General features: G+C 45.9%; 1 protein-coding gene across 2 annotated transcripts in view; it reads left to right on the forward strand.

Moving 5' to 3' along the window:
- Positions 1 to 17242, forward strand: part of VAMP4 (vesicle associated membrane protein 4) — a 34522-nt gene extending 17280 nt beyond the window's left edge. For both annotated transcript variants that reach the window (XM_073356331.2, XM_073356332.2), the window contains exons 5-8: positions 1363 to 1463; positions 4901 to 4980; positions 7593 to 7644; positions 13134 to 17242. In XM_073356331.2, the coding sequence (XP_073212432.1) occupies positions 1363 to 1463; positions 4901 to 4980; positions 7593 to 7644; positions 13134 to 13162 (262 nt within the window). In that variant the 3' untranslated portion in view covers positions 13163 to 17242. The remainder of the gene's footprint in view (positions 1 to 1362; positions 1464 to 4900; positions 4981 to 7592; positions 7645 to 13133) is intronic.
- The last annotated feature ends 1233 nt before the right edge of the window (positions 17243 to 18475 follow it).

The raw sequence follows: 18475 nt of genomic DNA on the forward strand, positions 1-18475 counted from the left end.
TTGAACCTGGCTACTGTGCAGCAGAATAACTACCTGTATTGTTGACTAACCTCTGGTACGGAATTCAGAAGCTGAGATATGATAGGTTTCAGAGTAGCAGCTGTGTTAGTCTGTATTTGCAAAAAGAAAAGGAGTACTTGTGGCACCTTAGAGACTAACAAATTTATTTGAGCATAAGCTTTCGTGAGCTACACTCACGTCATTCTAAGGTGCCACAAGTACTCCTTTTCTTTTTGAGATATGATAGTTCATCTTAATTTACTTTACCTGTTCCTTTGAAATTTGTTTGAATGCATTTTGGGCAAATGCAACTGATTCTTCAAATACAGTTGTAGACTTCCTTGGGGAAGTCCTTCCTTCCTGATGCTTTCATCCCCAGGCTATTTAACAGCCCTGTGATGAGGTTTAGCACTCCAGAAAGGACATAGTGACTGAGGTTATAAAACAAAAGAAACATACTACTCTGCAACAAAAGAGCCTCCATGACAAGCTCTTTAAAAGGCCACACTTAACTAACAGACTTCCTCAGTCCTTGCCAAATCCCAGCACCCCAGCAACAGCAAAAATAGAACAGATTTAATTCTCCAACCATTGTTTGAAAAAGTGACTCTGGTATTGAGAATGCTTTCAGATCTTCCATTTCATTGCTCTCCTTTTGATAGGAAGACAAAGGCAGAAATCAACTCACTCAGCTCACACTGACTTTCAGTGAGCTGGATGCATAGTTCCATAAACCCCTTTTTAAAATTCCCGATCTGAGAGACTGAACCACTTTCATACCCCTCTGCAGTGTGGAGCGAGTCCTGAAGGTGACCTGGAGGCTAAGGCAGGGAGACCAGAGCGAGGTTCTAGCTCAAACTCGACATTGAGAGATCTGAAGCTGGATTAGAAAAGTCAAACAGCACAATATGGCAGGAACTGCAAGAGCAATAAAATGCTATTAAAGCTCCTTCCTTTTCCTCTGAGAACAGAGTGCTAATATCCTTACTCAGGGTAAAATCACCCTTGAGTTCATGGACCAAGACTATGCCTCATCTATAAACATATTGCTCCAACTTTCCAGGCAGTTGGCCTGAACGTGGGGTGAGGATGAGAAAGTGTTGCAGAGTAAATGGCGCTATGGAGAGAGCCCCCCTATCTCCTGGGACAGCATCACACACAGGGCTAATCCTGCCCACCACAGACTTTCTCAAATGTCCCAATGACCTTTCCGCTGTTGGGTTTGTCTGTATTACTGGTGAACTGCTGCTCATTCTTTCCGTGCCAACAGCTTTCGCCGAAGCACTGGTATTGGAATATAGAGTTCATAACACCTGGTACTGTTAGGCCTGTGTGATTTCTAAAGGCTTTACTTTCCTGTAGTGTCCAGAACCAGGTGGATGAAGTCATTGACGTCATGCAGGAGAACATCACCAAGGTGATTGAAAGGGGAGAGAGACTGGATGACTTACAGGATAAATCAGGTGGGAATACTTAATATTCTAGAACTCTCTTCCTGCCTCCTCTCCCTCACGTTGAGTCCTGGGGAACAGCATTCTCCTCTAGGCAGCTTTAAAACACCACTGTGAATAACCTTAGTGCAGGGATTGAAAGTCCTCTTCTTTCCCCTGGTGATTGTGGCTATTTTGCTGCATCCCTCTCTGCCAGGGAGTGGTGTTAGATTGGTTCCATTTCATGACAGTAGATTCTAGAAATCAGAGAGAGACGATGACTGCTAAAGCACATTTCCTCATGGGCCCAGGGCAGGAGTGTTTCCTACAATATCCTAATTACGTAGACTTTAAGGTCAGAAGGCACAACGCAGGCCACAGAATCTCACCCACACACTCCTGTAACAAACCCCTAACCTATGTCTGAGCTATTGAAGTCCTCAACTCGTGGTTTAAAGACTTCAGTGTGCAGAGAATCCTCCAGCAAGTGACCCATGCCCCATGCTGCAGAGGAAGGCGAAAAACCCCCAGGGCCTCTGCCATTCTGCCCTGGAGGAAAATTCCTTCCCGACCCCAAATATGGCGATCAGCTAAATCCCGAGCATGTGGGCAAGACTCACCAGCCAGACACCCAGGAAAGAATTCTCTGTAGTAACTCAGATCCCACCCTATCTAGTGTCCCATCACAGGCCATTGGGCATATTTACCACTAATCCGGACAAATCTGCTCTATTTGAAGTGTCTCCATGGATACACCACTCCCATTGGGAGACTGTTTCCAGCCTGAGACTGCTGATCTTACTGTCTGTTGGGAAGCCAAGCCTCCCCTTTTCCACTTTCATCCCTGTACTTCCTTGAGCCTCCCTAAACATTTCCTTTCCCTTGGTGCTTATAACTTGTCGCGTATAATTTTCCTCCCCCGGCTTCATCTCTTAACAGCCCAGGAATAGTTCTCTAAATATTCCTCCTTCATTGCTTCTTCCATCCCCTTACATGGGATAGTTGCACTTCATGTTCCCTCCACTTGTTACTCCTGAGAGCATTCTGTGCCAAAAAAATTTCTGTGCACAGTGTTTTAAAATTCTGCAAATTTTATTTGTCAAATAAATATGGAGGCTTTAGCATGGCATTGTGGAGCATAGGTCATTGGCTGCACAGAGGTGGAAGATCACTCTGCAGCTCCCCCCGGGACATGGACTCAGCAGTGAGGCTCCACCCAACCTTGACACTGCAAGGACTGGGCCTGCCCCAGAAATACCTCAGGGCCCATTCTCATCTGTACCAGGTGTAGGCAGGCAGGCTCAGAAAGGCAGGATCCAAGGGTGGAGGGGCTTTTAGTGTGGGGGGATCCAGGTGTAGGGTGAGAGTTCTCTGTGAGCCAGTCTGGGTGTGGGCAGCTCAATGGGGGATTTGGGTGTGGGGGGGCATCTGGAGGCACACGGATTTGTTGGGGGGTTCTGGGTACAATGGTAATGGGATTCTGCAGGGGGGTCCAGGTGAAGGTGGTTGGGGCTCAGCAGGGGTGTGTGTGTGTGTGGGAGGGATAGAGCTCAGCAGGAGGGTCTGGGTGTGGGGAGTTCTGTGGGGGGTCCAGATGCTGAGGGAGTGGGGCTCAGTGGGGTGGGGATCCAGGTGTAGCTGGTTGTGGCTCTGTGGGGTGGGGGTGTGGGTCACTCATTGGGGTGGTCCAGGTGCAGGGGGGCTCAGCAGGTGGGGTTCTGGGGCGCTGAGGCTTGGAGGGAGGGTCTTGGTATGAGTGGGTCTGGATGCATGGGGGTTGGGTGGATGGGGGAGCAGTTCCCCGTATAGTGATCCCTCTCCCTGTAGCTGAGGAGTGATCGGCACAGGAAGCAGAGTGGAAGGGAGGGAGTTTGTGGAGCTTCCTGCAGCCTGGGGAGAAATCTGGGGGTGGGTCTGACCAGGCCCTGGATGCTGTGCAGGGGAAGAGGAAGTCCCATGCTCCCCCACACAACTGGGACTAGCAGCTGAGCCTGGCGCAGGATAGGAGCCACCAGCAGGGCCTTCCCCAGTCCTGCCCCACAGTGATTTACCTCTCTGCTGGCTGCCGTGGGCACCCAAAACCCTGGGAGGGTCGCATGACCGCTCTTGTGGCTTCCCTGTCAGAAAGTCATTTTTCTTCTTGGAAACAAAGAAACCTGGGGGGGGGGGGGGGGGGGGAAGAGACGTGAATTCTGCACACGTGCAGTGGCGCAGAATTCCTCCAGGAGTAAAGACTTGGCAGCCTGCTGGTATTCAGCCTGTGTGCTATGCTCCGTATGTGATCTCAGCAGAGCCCTATATAAAAACACTGTTACCGATTTGGGTCATGACTTGGGGCCAGATTTATTAAGTTATTTAGGTGCCTAAATACCTTTTGTAAATCTGCCCTTGGTGCCTCTGCATTGATTTTCATGGCCCTTAAATTGGAACTGTAAGTTCTTGTTTACCAGCTCTCGCCCCTACCCTTTCTCTGGGAAGACAGGAGTGTTGGAAGAGAACCTCCCTCCCCGGAATAGCTGCATTTCAGATTAGTATCCCCCCAATGTATTGGCTTTGCATTTTGCCAGCTTAAACTTCATTCTATTGCTGTCCAGATATTTAACCTCTGTAGGTCCCTTTGTATAGTTTTTCTGACCTCGCTGATGTTTGCAACACCTCCCCAGTTAGTATAATTTCCAGATAGGGGTAAGTCTCCATCCTGTCATGGCTGTTCTCTTCACATACCTTCTAGATTTCTGTACCTGTCATCTGTTGCTGCCCTGAGCTGGTCACTTGTGGCAACACTTTGGGTTTTTGTTTTTTTTTCAGTCCTACTGGATATTTCAACTTAAATGTAATTCTCCCTCTTTCAGCCTTTTGTGTTTTTAATCTGAAGGGTCCACTTATAAAAGACTTGACTTTATATGTTATAATGTATTTGGGACCCTTACAAGTTACTGTGGAACCTCACTAATTCTTGTTCTGCTATTCTGCAGAGCTAACAATTCTCATTAAACGCTTGGCAATTTCACCTTGTGTTTCAGGAGAAAGGCGTAAATGCAGAACACTACAATCAAGTCTTGTGCTGATTTCCATTAGTTTTACAGTTTCTAGTATACTTATGGTGTTGCCACAGTTATGCAAACTAACAGACCATTTTGTCTTGCTGTAGCCTTGATTTTTTTCTTGTCTGTTCACTTACAATTTGTCAAATACATTCCCCATTTATAATAGTTCTCCTAGTCATTGTGTTGGCAAAGTTCTACTGTGTTGCTAGTGAAATTCAGCATGTTGATGAAACGCAGCATGCTAAATTTCAATATAATTATGCAGAAGCACTTGGCAATTGTGTATATTCCCTGGTTGCCTAGTTTATAGTTTAAAAATAAGTGAATTTGCAGAACCAGGGGCCTTTTTTCTGATGTGCTTGTGCTTCTGGACGTGCCCATGCTGCTGTGCCTTTAATTCTTTTCTCTCTCCATGTGATACAGAAAGTTTATCAGACAATGCAACAGCGTTCAGCAACCGATCCAAACAGCTTCGAAGACAGATGTGGTGGCGAGGGTGCAAGGTGAGTAAATGGAGAGGGGAAGGAGTGGATTTTTTAATGCATGTTCTCAAAACTTGGCCCTACTAAGAGTAACGTGGGCAGGTTGCAAGAATCTGAGATTTTTATCTAGCTTGTATGAAGATGGGGCATTTTGCAGCCACTCTTATCTTGAATCCAGAGCTGAGGCCGGCAGAGACCATGAGTACCAGCATTGCTCTGTCTACTTCAAGCAGCCTTTGCTTGGTGAAGATGGGAGTATCATGTGTTTGGGGAAGATAATCTTTGCAGGCCTCAGCTCTGTATTGAAGGCCGTGCTTCTGCTATTCCTGTATTAATGTATTGTACTTACGCCTGTTGAGGCAACAGTAGTTGTGAGTATGTCTTTAGGAGAGACACAACTGGAGGATAGGAATCCCAGCCACGATAGTAACAACTCCTCTTTATTCACAGGGGTATTATGTGGTCTACAAGAGTATTTTACAAAGGGCTTTAAAATCGGAGGAAAGGTGATATGGAAGGGCAAAGTGGTAGTGCGAAGTAATAGCAATGCAAGGAGCAAACCCTTCAGCATTGTTACCAGAAAACAACTGTCTGAGCTCACTGCCACTTTGCTCTGTAGTTGCCTTTCTAGATTTTCTTTGTACATCCTTAACTGAGATATCAAAATGCTGAGATTATTTTATATTGAGGCAAACTGAAATTTTGTACAAGACATTAACTGAACAATTAAAAATTAGGGCTGTCAAGCGATTAAAAAAATTAATTGCAATTAATTAATCGTGCTGTTAAACAATAATAGAATACCATTTATTTAAATATTTTGGATGTTTTCTACATTTTCAAAGATATTGATTTCAATTACAACACAATACAAAGTGTACAGTACTCACTTTATATTTATTTTTGCTTACAAATATTTGCACTGTAAAAAACAAAAGAAATAGTATTTTTCAGTTCACCTAATACAAGTACTGTAGTGCAATAACTTTATCATGAAAATTGAACTTACAAATGTAGAATTATGTACCAAAAAAACTGCAATAAAAAATAAAACAATGTAAAACTTAAGAGCCTACAAGTCCGCTCAGTCCTACTTCAGCGAATCGCTCAGACAAACAAGTTTGTTTACAATTTTCAGGAGATAATGCTGCCTGCTTCTTGTTTACAATGTCACCTGAAAGTGAGAACAGGCGTTTGCATGGCACTGTTGTAGCCAGCATTGCAAGATATTTATGTGCCAGATGCGCTAAAGATTTATATGTCCCTTCATGCTTCATCCACCATTCCACGGGACATGCGTCCATGCTGATGACGGGTTCTGCTCGATAATGATCCAGAACAGTGGGTGTTCCTGGACTGTGCTGTTCTAAGGGAACAAACATTTGATAATAGAGGGCTCTTCAATGTAGCAGACAAAGGTCTAACAAGGGCAATGGCTGGAGGTTAAAACTAGGGAAATTCAGACTGGAAATAAGGTGCATATTTTTAATTGAGGGTAATTAACCTTTGGAACAACTTACCAAGGAGAGTGGTAGATTCTCCATCACTGGCAAATTTTAAAATCTAGATTGGATGCTTTTCTAAAAGATCTGATCTGGTTCAAACATGAATTGAATTAATTCAGGGAAGCCTTATGGCCTCTGTTATGCCAGAGGTCAGACCAGATGATCACAATGGCGCTCCTTCTGGTCTTAGAATCTATAAACTATGAACAAGTGGCTTTGTGTTCATCTGCAATGTAGAAGAAATTCCAATGCAGTGCAGAGTGCTTGGACACCATTTAAAATGTGTAATTAATAATACAGCCTTGGCCCATGAGTATCCACTAAACATGGTGTTGGTTTGTCTGGGCTGGCTGCACTTCCAACTGAAAACAACAGTCATGTCTATTCTAGCAGCACATGGTGTTACATCTCCAGTTGTGCTGATTATCTTCTAGTCCAGTTTCCATCTGTGTGTAGCACTAATGTCAATTGTGCCCACACACATGGCTGTAATTCAGTTGACCATCAATGTCACTCTATAACTCGGACCCAGTCACCATCTCTGCTCTTTGAGATGGATAGCGGTGCAGTGCCCTGTACTTCCCCTCTGCAGAAAGCTTTGCTCCAAAGGTGATTCAGGATGACAGAGCAGAGGGAGAGCGTTTAACTCAGGCCAGAATTTTCAACCCTTTGCAAATCAGGCCACTGTTACATGGGAGAGTGTTACTTTAGGTACTTAGGCTTGAAAAAATTTGGCCCCGGCGTTTGAGATATCAGGGAACATTTTTCTAGTGCCTGATAAATGATGTATATGGTCACATCTATATACACTCTTGTGTTGATTTATTGGGTTGCTTTTTCCAAATCAGGTATGCAGCTTACCCCAAACTCCCCTCTTTCTTTCTGTCTTCTAAACCAAGAGACACCAGAGAGCTGGTGTAGGAATTGGTGTCAGCTAAAGTGATTTGTTTGAAATACACTCCCTTCCGTCTGGTCTGTGGAGTGGCATCAACAGTATTCTGGGATAGGGGAACAGATATCTTGTCCTGGATCTAAACAGGAAGGTGACTCATTTAATTTAGAACAAGCCAAACATGTGGTCTCATGTCAGGAAGGTAATTCCTGCCTGTCTTTGCACTCCTCTTGCAGATGAAGGCCCTTGTAGCTTTGGTTGCTGTCATCCTCTTGCTAGTGATCATCAGTAAGTATTGACAACCCTTTCCTGCATGGTTGGTGGGTGGTTCTTTTTACATTGAAACATTTTGTTTGCTGTAAATGTTAAAATAGACACTTAAAACTTCCTTGCCATCCCATGTGACCTGATCAGTAGCACTTGAGCAGAAATTGCCAGTGACCCCAAGTCTTGCTCCTTAGGGATGTTCAGTCACATGCAGCCAATATTTTAACCAGAGACTCCCTTTGCCTGTGCTGAACCCCTGCCATGCTGGGATTACAGGCAAGTATGTGGGAAATCTCTCATTTAAGCAAAGACCTTCTAATAACCATTACCAAGGCAGGAGATGGAGTTGCACTTTCTCAACAAAAGAGATACCCTATTCCTGGAAACTCAGCGTGTAGCACCGTGATCAGCTTGCATAGTATGATGAAGGGAGATGGACTGAAGACCCAAAGGGTCTGGGGTACCTTCTCTCAGAAAATGTTTGAAAATACCTGTAATCTATGGCAGTTTTTCTATTCCGAGACAAAGCTCCCTTCAAAAGGGGCTTGTATAATAATCTCTGGCACGCAGTGTGGGCCAGTGGCTTGAGTATAGGACTGGGATTCAGAGCTGGGTTCTATTCCAAGCCCTGCCACCGACCTTCCTGTGTGATCTTGGGCAAGTCACTTCCCTCTCCGTGCCTTTGTTTCCTCTCCTACTCTTAGCCTGTCATGTCTATTTAGAGTGCAAATTCCCTGTCCTGTATGTTTTCTATAGCACCTAGTGCAATGGGAGCTCTAGGCACTATAGTGACATAAACAATAACCAGAGAGAGCGCTCCTCTGACGCAGAGAAGTCATTCCACCCTTCCTCTGAGAGGAATGGCTGAGTTTTAACAAGGGGCCCCCAGGAGGCCGCACAACAGCAAGGTCCTTCCTGTGCTGCTGACCTTGGGAGAAAATTCTCCCATCCATGCAGGAGCAGCGGTACAGGTGTAGCTTTATGCAAGGCCCCGCCTTGGCAGTAAGCAAAAACCTGATGAGATAGTCCCTAAGGATATCCTGCTGAAATGTACAGTCAGGAAGTGAAAGTTGGAGCCAACAGCTGGAATGCTAGCAACTGGAGTGACGTTGACGGACAATCCCATCAGGTTTGGTTTGGGGAGTTGGAAATGGATGAAAAAGGCAGGGGGTCTTGTCCCTGTAGCATTTGCGGAGGATGCAAACTGAATCCATTTGAACAAGGAAATAAACTTTCACTTGCGGTCCCGTGGTTGACTAAGGAAATCTGGTTCTTCTGCAAGTAGTGTCCGTATGGGTACTACACCTTAGGTGCACATACACCTCCCTAATCCTGGATCGGAAGTTTTCCGTTAACAGTGTCCATTTGGCCCGCACATACACTCTACACAATTTTGTGCTGCATGCTGAGGGTATACAGGGCTGTGTGGGAGCACCACTCTGACTTCCTTCTCTCCTGCCTTGGCCTGAGACAGAGCACTAGCATGTCCACCTCGTGCACATCTCGGTGTGTTTTGAAGTTATTTAGTTCATGTCGTGTTTCTAATTAGGGTTAGTTGTTGTTAATACAGAATTAGTTAAATAGCTGTGAGAGGTTTCAGTTTTTCCTCTCCCATTTTTTCTGGGGAACTTATTTGGCCAGTCAGGACCACACAATTAAGGAACTATCCAGGGGGCATGCCTGGCTCACCAGGTTTCAAATGCTGCGTCTCTTGTCAGTAGGCTATCTCAATCAGCGACAGCCTCTCTAAATGTATCTGTTGCTTGTGAGAATCCCATATCTCCCAGAGGTGTAACTATCGCCTGGCTCTAAAATCTAGAGCTCAGAAGAATGGGGAACCGAACTGAAGCTGCTGCAGGTGGAGCGCTCCCTTTGACTCACTTCCAAGTCAGGTCTGGAGACATCTGCCCCGTACATCTGTCTCCAGGCAGATCCACTGCCCCTTCGACTTCAGCTAAGGTCTCGCCTAAGAGGGGGAAGATCTCAGGGGATTCAGGGAAGGCTCTGAAGAGGAGGAGCTTGGTCTCCCACCATGCAGCCAACTCCCAAGAAGTCCTGATCTTGTGCTAGGTCTACAGTGTCAGAAGTCTTGACTCTTGACTCGTACCAGAGAGGTGAAAGATTCCTCCTCTGGTACCAGTGGACCAGGGACATCCCAGAGCACTTCAGAGAAACACGGCACTGGCAGGGCCCCTGTATCAGCTGCCTCCAGATCAGCACTGTCTATTTCAAACTTACCAGCGGTGCCTTCCCATTTGGTGCTGTTGGTACTGACAAAATCAAAGTACACATCTTCAGCCCCGGTGCCTATGCACTGCAAACCTACAGTACTGTCCAAGCCAACTGCTGCATCAGCACTGACCAACTCGGTACCGCAGGTGTTTCATTACTTCAGCGACATATCAGTGTTAAACGAACCAGTGTCCCTGCTCTTTATGGGTTCCAAATGACTCTCAGTAGCAAAATGCCAGTCTCTGGATGACCAGTGCTCCCTGGTACCACAAGATTCTCTACCCTTTTTTACTGGGCCCACTGGAGGACATTACAGAGAATGAAGGAGACATTCAGTCTTCTCCTTATCAGTGCAGGAGTCCCTTCTGCCTCATTACTGGAACCCATACTTTGACAAAGCTCCTTGCCCATGCCTGGGATGGTGGGATCAGTCCTGGGTACCAACCCTTCTCCCATATCAGCCTCCCCACTGGCCGCTTATCAGCTTATCAGCAGCAATTTGCCAGATTTCTGGCTCCGCCACACCAGGAAACTAGAGTGCCACATCCTCTTCCACCAAACCCCCAACACAAGGAGGCTTTTAAGGACAGGAAGCTAGGGCGTACAAAAAGACTACCACTCAGGCCCCTATTTTTTTCATCTTCACCTCCAATTGAGGCAGACATGCCTCCACCATCGATGGCAATGCTCTTAGTCAATTCCAGGACCTTGTAAAAAGGGTGGTGGACACCCTCTAGATACCTTTCGAGGAAGTTACACTCACATCACAAGCTCCTGGATGTTCTGCAGTCGGCGACACTCACTTGGGTTGCACTGCCCATTAATGAAGCATTCCTGGCTCCAGCAAAGACTGTGTGGCAAACTCCTGCCACCATACTGCCAAATTGTAGTGGGGCGGATAAAAAAATAAAATGTTTCCCGAAGGACTGGGAATTTTTGTTTTCCAACCCCCACTGGTGGAGGATGCTTGTAAACGAGCATGTCTCCTAGATGGCTCATTGGATTAGAATTCACCTGCTTGACAGGAATACAAGAATTACGAATTATAAGAACATAAAAATGGCCATACTGGATCAGACCAATGTTCTATCTAGCTCAGTATCCTGTCTTCTGACACTGACTGGTGCCACGTGCTTCAGAGGGAATGCACAGAACAGGGTAATTTATTGATTGATCCATCTCCTGTTGTCCAGGCCCAGCTTCTGGCATTTGGAAGTTTAGGGACACCCAGAGCATGGGGTTGCGTCCCTGACCATCTCGGCTAATAAACACCGATGGACCTATCCTCCAGGAACTTACCTAAATCTTTTTTGAATCCATTTGTACTTTTGGCCTCCACAACATCCCCTGGCAATGAATTCCAGAGCATTGTGTGAAGAAGTACTTCCTTTCGTTAGAGTTAAACCTTCTGCCTATTAATTTCATTGGGTTATATGGAGGGGGTAAATAACACTTCCTTATTCATTTTCTCCACACCATTCATGACTTTGTAGACTTCTATTATATCCCCTTAGTTGTCTCTTTTCTAAAATGAACAGTCCCAGTCTTTTTAATTTCTCCTTGTACGGAGGCTGTTTCACACCACAAATCACTTTTGTTGCCCTTCTCTGTACTTTTTCCAATTCTAATGTATCTTTTTGTTGTTGAGATGGGGCAACCAGACCTGTATGTGGTATTCAAGGTGTGGGCATACCATGGATTTATATTGTGGCATTATGATATTTTCTGTCTTATTATCTATCCCTTTCCCAACGGTTCCTAACATTGTTAGCTTTTTTGATTGTACTGTAGAAGTCTACTGTTTTTACTTCTAAACAGTAGAAGGGCGTCAACTCGAATTACTTACCTTCAGAAATAGAAGAGGTTTCAGCCACTGGTGTCACCATCACTCCCTTGTGCCTGAATCTTTTCTACTGTCGGCCGTCTTGGATTATCTGATGGATTTTAAAAAAATTGGGTTTATCATTTATCCCAAAGGTTCATCTCACTGCGATATCAGCTTTTCATTCCCCACCAGAGGGGTTTCTACTTTTGTGCACCCTGTGTCCTTCAGATTTATTAAAGGTCTGGGGAATCTTTATCCCCAGGTTAAGGATCCTACTCTGACTTGGGATCTCAATCTGGTACTCTGATACCTTAAGGGACCTCCATTTGAACCTATGGCAACCTGCTCCTTGCTTCACTTATCTATGAAGATGGCCTTTCTAGTAGCTATCACACCAGCCCATAGGGTTGGAGAAACTGGAATCTTGATGGCAGACCCCGCATTTACAATATTTTTCAAAGACAAGGTCTCACTATGACCACACCCAAAGTTCTTACCTAAGGTGGTGTTGGATTTCCATCTTAACCAGTGTATTCATCAGCTGGTACCTTTTCCTAACCCACATAAATCTCAGCAGGGGACTTCCCTTCATACAGTAGATGTACAGTGAGCATTGGCCTCCTATCTGGATTGGACCAAGCAACTTTAGAAATCACCTATACTTGTCTTCATTGCAGAAAGATCAAAGGGGTCCATGATCTCTTCACAGAGACTTTTGAGATGATCTCTGGGTGTATTACCACTTGCTATGATGCGGCTGGTGTTTTGCCACCCCAAAGGATAATACTACCATATCACAAACAAGTTCCACAGCATTACTCAGAAACATTCCTGTGTCTGAGATCTGCAGAGCTGCTAAGTGGACCTCAGTGCATGCCTCTTCTAAACACTATGCCTTGGTTCATGCCATCGGATCTGATGCAGTGCTTGGTTCTGCTGTACCGTCTTCAGTCTTGCACTGGATTCTGAAGCCCCTGCTCCTGGTGAGGATACTGCTCGGGAGTCACCTAATGGAGCGTGCATTAGGACGCCACTTGAAAAGGATAAAAAGGTTACTCACCTTGTGCAATAACTCTGGTTCTTGGAGATGTTTCCCTACTGGTGCTCCATTCCCGTCCTCCTTCCCCTCCGTTTTTGTTGGACGTTCGAATACAGAAGGAACTGAGAGTGGTTCACCCGTACAGCCCTATGCCGGAGTGCGGCACGAGCTTGTATAGAACGCATGTGTGGACTGAACGGACATTGCTAATAGAAAATCTCTGATCAAGGGCTTGCGAGGCGCATGTGCACCAGAAGTGGAGCACCCATAGGTGGACACATCTGGAAGAACCACAGTTACTGCACAAGCCGAGTAACCTTTTCTTTTTCTCGTCTGCAGCTCTGACACTGATCAATGTTAGGTTTGTATATGTATGGTTTTAAAGACTTGTTTTGTTTTTTCCCTCTCTTACAGTACCTATCATCCTGAAATACCACACTTGACTTGATGGCTGGAGATGTCCGTGGAAGCGGCTCTGGGATGATAAGAACTGCTGTGTAATTTAAATGAAACATATGTATATAGCTGAGGTGATCTTTTTCAAGATGGCAAAAGAGGCAAGTAGCCAGTTCTAACTAGGGCATTCTGAGAACTGCCAAATGACCCTTTTTCACATACATTGATTTATAACAACGTTGAATGCTCAAACCCTATTTTTTTGCTATATTCCAGGAATCCCAGTTTGGAACTAGCTACTTGCTAATACATTTTATTTGTATATATAGTTAAGTAGTAATGAGGTTATTTATAATTTAAACACCGTTTCCTACCGCCAGCTGCCGAAGGTAGGAGCTCAGTTGTTTCATGCAAGTGAAGGAGGAAGAAAGTAGTATTATGTTAAAGGGAATCTAACCATTCTGTGAATAATTGCAAGGATGTCATTTTCTCATGGTTTTTTTAAAAAAACAATTAGGTTCTGCAAACCAAGAGACGTTCTGTACTGTCATGGAGATGTGCAAGCTAAGTGTTTTCAGTATCGCTGCTTACAGCTGTGACTAAAGACATTCCACTAAACCTATTTTTGACTGTAAGTGTGGAACTCCTGGTCAATCTTTTGTGGCTTTCTGCGGGGGGGGGGGGGAAATGCATCTTGTGATTTGCAGAATGCCAGAGTGTGACAGGTGGCAGGAGAAGATTTGAAAAACATGCTGGTTTACCTGTCTGTAGTGGGGGGTCAAGTAGTGAAAGTGGTCATAGGTTATCAGGAATCCAGAGGAGATCAGCTTTCTGCTATCTTATTACACCAAAGTTAGATGGATGATTTTTAAATATGATCAGTTTGATGCCCTGGTGACTGAAGAACTGCATTAGAAGTGTGCCTGCATTTGTGTTACTTTTTAACTTGATTGAAGGAACATGTCCTCCTCTTGGGCACATAGGTGTGGGAACTAGAGATGCGGGGGCAGGGGGTGCTGCAGCACCCCCAGGTTTTACGCAGGGCTCCGCTTCCAGCCCTGCACTTAGGGCTCCACAACCACACCCAGCCTTGGCCCCCTTACCACTGTCCACATCCCCTCTTCCCGGAGCCATGGCTCAGCTCTAGGGAGCAACGGGGGGCGTGGACAGATGTTATCCCCACTCTAAAAGTTCCAGCACCACTTCCTGGAAACATGCAAAGTCTCTTTAACTGCTGAATAGGCGACTATCCGTGATTCTCAGAGCTAATGTGCATATTTACCTTCCCACTGTTTCATCTGTACAGAGATGCAAAAGTCAGAGCCACCCTTCCTCTCTCTAAAAATCTTAAACATGTAATGCGTAATGGTAAAGAGGAGTGTGTACATAGAAAGCTGAATGTAGGAGGGGCTCAGAGGAAACATGCTAGTTCTCCAGTGCCACTGTTGAGAAAGGGCTGCTGTAAGATGGACGGAGATGTAAATTTGAAAAGGGTAGGTTAAAGTCAGCTGCAAAGTGAGGCCATAAGGGCTGCAGTAGCAGGTGCTAGGACCTGCAGAGCTCAGCCCATATATAAGAGCTGTGTGTTTCCCTCACTGTTGTTCTTCCACTCCCCTACTGCTGTCAAAGCTATAGATGTGTGTTCTAGCTACCCATTGGTAATCACATCAGTTAGGCTATCCTATCAACTCTCAGAGAACCAGTCTGGCAGGAAAAGGACTCTGGCTTTAGCTGAAAGAGCCAGCTATTGGTCCAGTGGAGTTTTCATAGCTGAGGACTGAAGCTGTGGAAGACCCTACTGTTTGAATTATGACCTTTTTTTAGAATACCTCTTCAGCCTGCAGTTACCCAGGGGCAAACACTGGGCTGCTTTGCTATATGAATTCTCTAACTCCTAAGGTATGCGAGGCTGCCAGACTGCAGTGAGTTTGTGACCAAACAGGTTTTCACAGACCACATGGCTGCTGCCAGGAACTGGTCCTCCAGCAAATGTACCATGGAACGCAGAACACTACATGGTCCTTGGCAAAAGCCTGGCCCAGCAAACAATGGGCAGATAGCACTCTGTGTGAGGAAAGTAGGAATGTCAGAGGTGACCAAGCCTGATCTCTGACTGCCCCTACTGTCGTGACAGAAAACCTGCAGTCCTGCTACAAGCTCCTGGGCCATATCTCATCCTCTGCACAAGAGTGGTGGTAATGCCCAGAATCTTCAAGATCCCTGCTCCTGATGACCAGCTCAGACTGAAAGAAGATGAGTGAGACGAGGTCCTGACTGATGATCTGAAGCTCATGGCAGGCTACTATAGTCAATGGCACCTGTAGCTGAGCTTTTCCAAGACCATTTCTAGCATATTTGATTTGCATAATGCAAGCACGAGCTACGAGTTAAAGATTTTCTTAAATGGCCCACGCCTGCAGGACAGCCCAGACCTGGTTTACCTCCACCCCACATTGGATACATTGTTGATGTCCCACAGCCACTTGAAGAAGACAACAGCCAAAGTTAGTGCCACAGGTGAGTTGGAGATGTGGTTGGGGCATTTAAAATAGAAATTCTTGCAGACTTCCTGTGGGCTCAGGACTGTGACCATCAGCTGAGGCAGCAGCAAGAATGCTCTCCTCCAACTTGCGGTGCCAGCTGGTGCCGGCCCCTCTGGGAAGGTAGAAAAATGATTGGCTATAAGACTTCCTACGATCCTATCTGGTTGGCACATAAGGAGATTTCACTAGTAGATGCCACACCAGTCCTTGTTAAGCCTGGGAGAGACTGTACTATGCCAGTTCTGTAGTTTTAGTTGGAGGCACTTTCATAAGCCCCTATTTTCAGTCACGTCACAGCTTTTCCTTCTACCCCTCTGAAGAGTTGCCCTTCAGGCTGAATCCTCCTGGTTATTCTGGGCTCTGAAGTCAGTGTTCTGAGAAATTGTAATCTGTTTGCTTGGCCTTTTGAGATCAAAACAAGACAGTGTTTTTCATGCTTCAAGAAATTTCAGCTGCCTCTTTTTTCCTTTGATAACCAAAGCCATCATTGCTCCTGGGTGGGACATAGTCTTCTTAAGCGTACTTTTCATCTGTCTGAAGACACTCAGTTGAGAGATGAGTGCTAAGTGATGGGCCTTGTGAGAATTCTCACTCTATTCTTGATGTTTCAAAGAGCAGGGCTTGCCAGACAGATGTATCTCTACGCACTTGTACAAACAGGAGTGAAAAGGATGCATCATGGAGAAACCAGAGCCAGGAGGTCTAGACTACAGGGGAAGGATTAAAAGTTTCATTTTCACAGTCTCCCACTACACCATACATCTGGTGCTAGATTACTGTGATGGGTCACACGATGGTAGTCAAACAAAATGTGCTGCCTAAAAATAAGAACAGCATATTAATAGCAAAAATGCTGTCCACTCCTTGCACACAGCTCCAGCTTCTACGAGAGAGCAGCTCACTCCCCAAAAGTGGTGAAAAATAACACGGCATGGTCACGTTACAGATCACAAAACCCATTTGCTCAGGTCACATAGAAAGAGATGGCTTTTTTAAACTGCCAATCCTGCAAACTTAGCCTGGGATCTGAAAGTCAAGCTGGGGTTTTTCCCCTGCTTATGCATAAACAGTTACAGAGATCCTGGGAGCAGAAATCATGCTTTGAAATGGAAGAAATAAAAACCTCTTGCTTCACAGTTTCAGTCATTCCTACTAGAAGGGATTAAGATGAAACCTTCCTGAGCGAAGAGTATTTTACATCTGCCTTTCGCCAGATTCTTTTAGCTTCTTCTGAAGCATCTGAGATAAAACTGGATTAGATGGACCATAGGTCTGAGCAATTCCTACGCTGCACCTGTGCAACTGCAGTGTGTATTCAGTGGGTTTGCATGGGTGTAATCAAGGGCAGACTTTTCCCTTGCTCCATTGGATTTTAGTTAGTTTTGCTGATGTCTAAGTAAGTATTCAGGTCCTTCTCTCAATGCTGTATGAATGGGAGTAAAAATGAATTTGTCACTATGGGAAGCTTATGTGGTACTGAATTCAAACAGAGAACAAGTTTGAATTTAAAAAAAAATTACTTATAAAGTTCATTTGATACTCGTGAGGGAATTCTGCACCAAAAAATAAAAATTCTGCACACAATATTTTAAAATTCTGCATATTTTATTTGTCAATAAATAAATGTGGAGGCTCCAGCATGGCAGTGGAGATCACCCTCCATTCCCCCTTGCCCAGCACATGGACTCAGCGGTGACACTGCAACTGACCCTGACGTAGCACAAGGGCCAGGCCTGCCCCAGAAACATCCCTGGGCCCTGCCCCTCTGCACCAGGTGCACTGTGATAGCGAGCGAGAGGGATAGAGTCTTGCATTCATGACCAGCCCTGGCCCCCAATCCAGGTGTGGGGCAGGCAGGCTCAGCCTGGCAGGATCCAAGTGTGGAGGGGCTTAGTGTGGGGAGATCCAGATGTGGGGTGAGAGGGTTCTGTGTGGGGCAATCTGGGTGCGTGTGGCTCAGTGGGGGGTCTGGGTGTGGAGGGGCTCTGGATGCACAGGGGCTCATTGGGTGGGGTCCGTGTGCAGGTGGTTGGGGCTTGGCAGGGGGGTCTGGGTGTGGGGGCTCGGCAGGGGGTCCCAATGCTGGGGGAGTGGGGCTTTGTGGGGTGGGGGCCTTGGGTGCAGGTGGTGGAGGGCAGGGGGCTCATCAGGGAGGTCCAGGGGTGGGGGGTGGAACTTGTCAGGGTTTGAGTGTGGGGGAGCTCAATGGGAATGGTCTGGATGCAGGGGGAGAGGGGCTCAGTGGGGGGTGATCTGGGTGCAGATGTGGGGGTCTGGATGCACGAGAGGTGGGGTTCGGCTGGGGGCCTGGGTGCAGAGGGTGAAGCTCAGCAGAGATATCTTTAGCGTGTTTTAGGATCCAAGATAATTTTTAGGAATTATTCTTGGAGGTATAGTTAGCTATGCATTAACTTCCCTTTAAAAGTACTTCCTGGTGCTACAGTAACCTGATTAAGGTTTAATGTGCAATCCTAGTCCATAGTCACACTCAGGGTTCAGATGGGGAATGCATGAGAATAGAAAGCCTTCTATTATCTATACAGCCCGTAGCCTTCTCCGTGCTTGTGGCCTTGGAAAAGGGCCTCTTCCTAGGTTCCTGAGCTCAGTCCTGGACCCACTTCTCTCACTTTCCGTGTAAGTGTAACCCATTGTTCTCAGGGAGTGATGTTGATTTTTATACTGGTGACGGTAAGAGCCGAATCGGGCTCACGTGACTGTGCTTTCCAACATGGCCAGTGTTGGTACTTCTAGCAAAGAGACATCTTTGTTAAACTGAGCCGCCTATGTGAATACTACGGCAGGCATCACTGACCTGGC

Source organism: Lepidochelys kempii, chromosome 8 (assembly GCF_965140285.1).
Source record: "Lepidochelys kempii isolate rLepKem1 chromosome 8, rLepKem1.hap1, whole genome shotgun sequence".
NCBI classification, from domain to species: Eukaryota; Metazoa; Chordata; order Testudines; family Cheloniidae; genus Lepidochelys; species Lepidochelys kempii.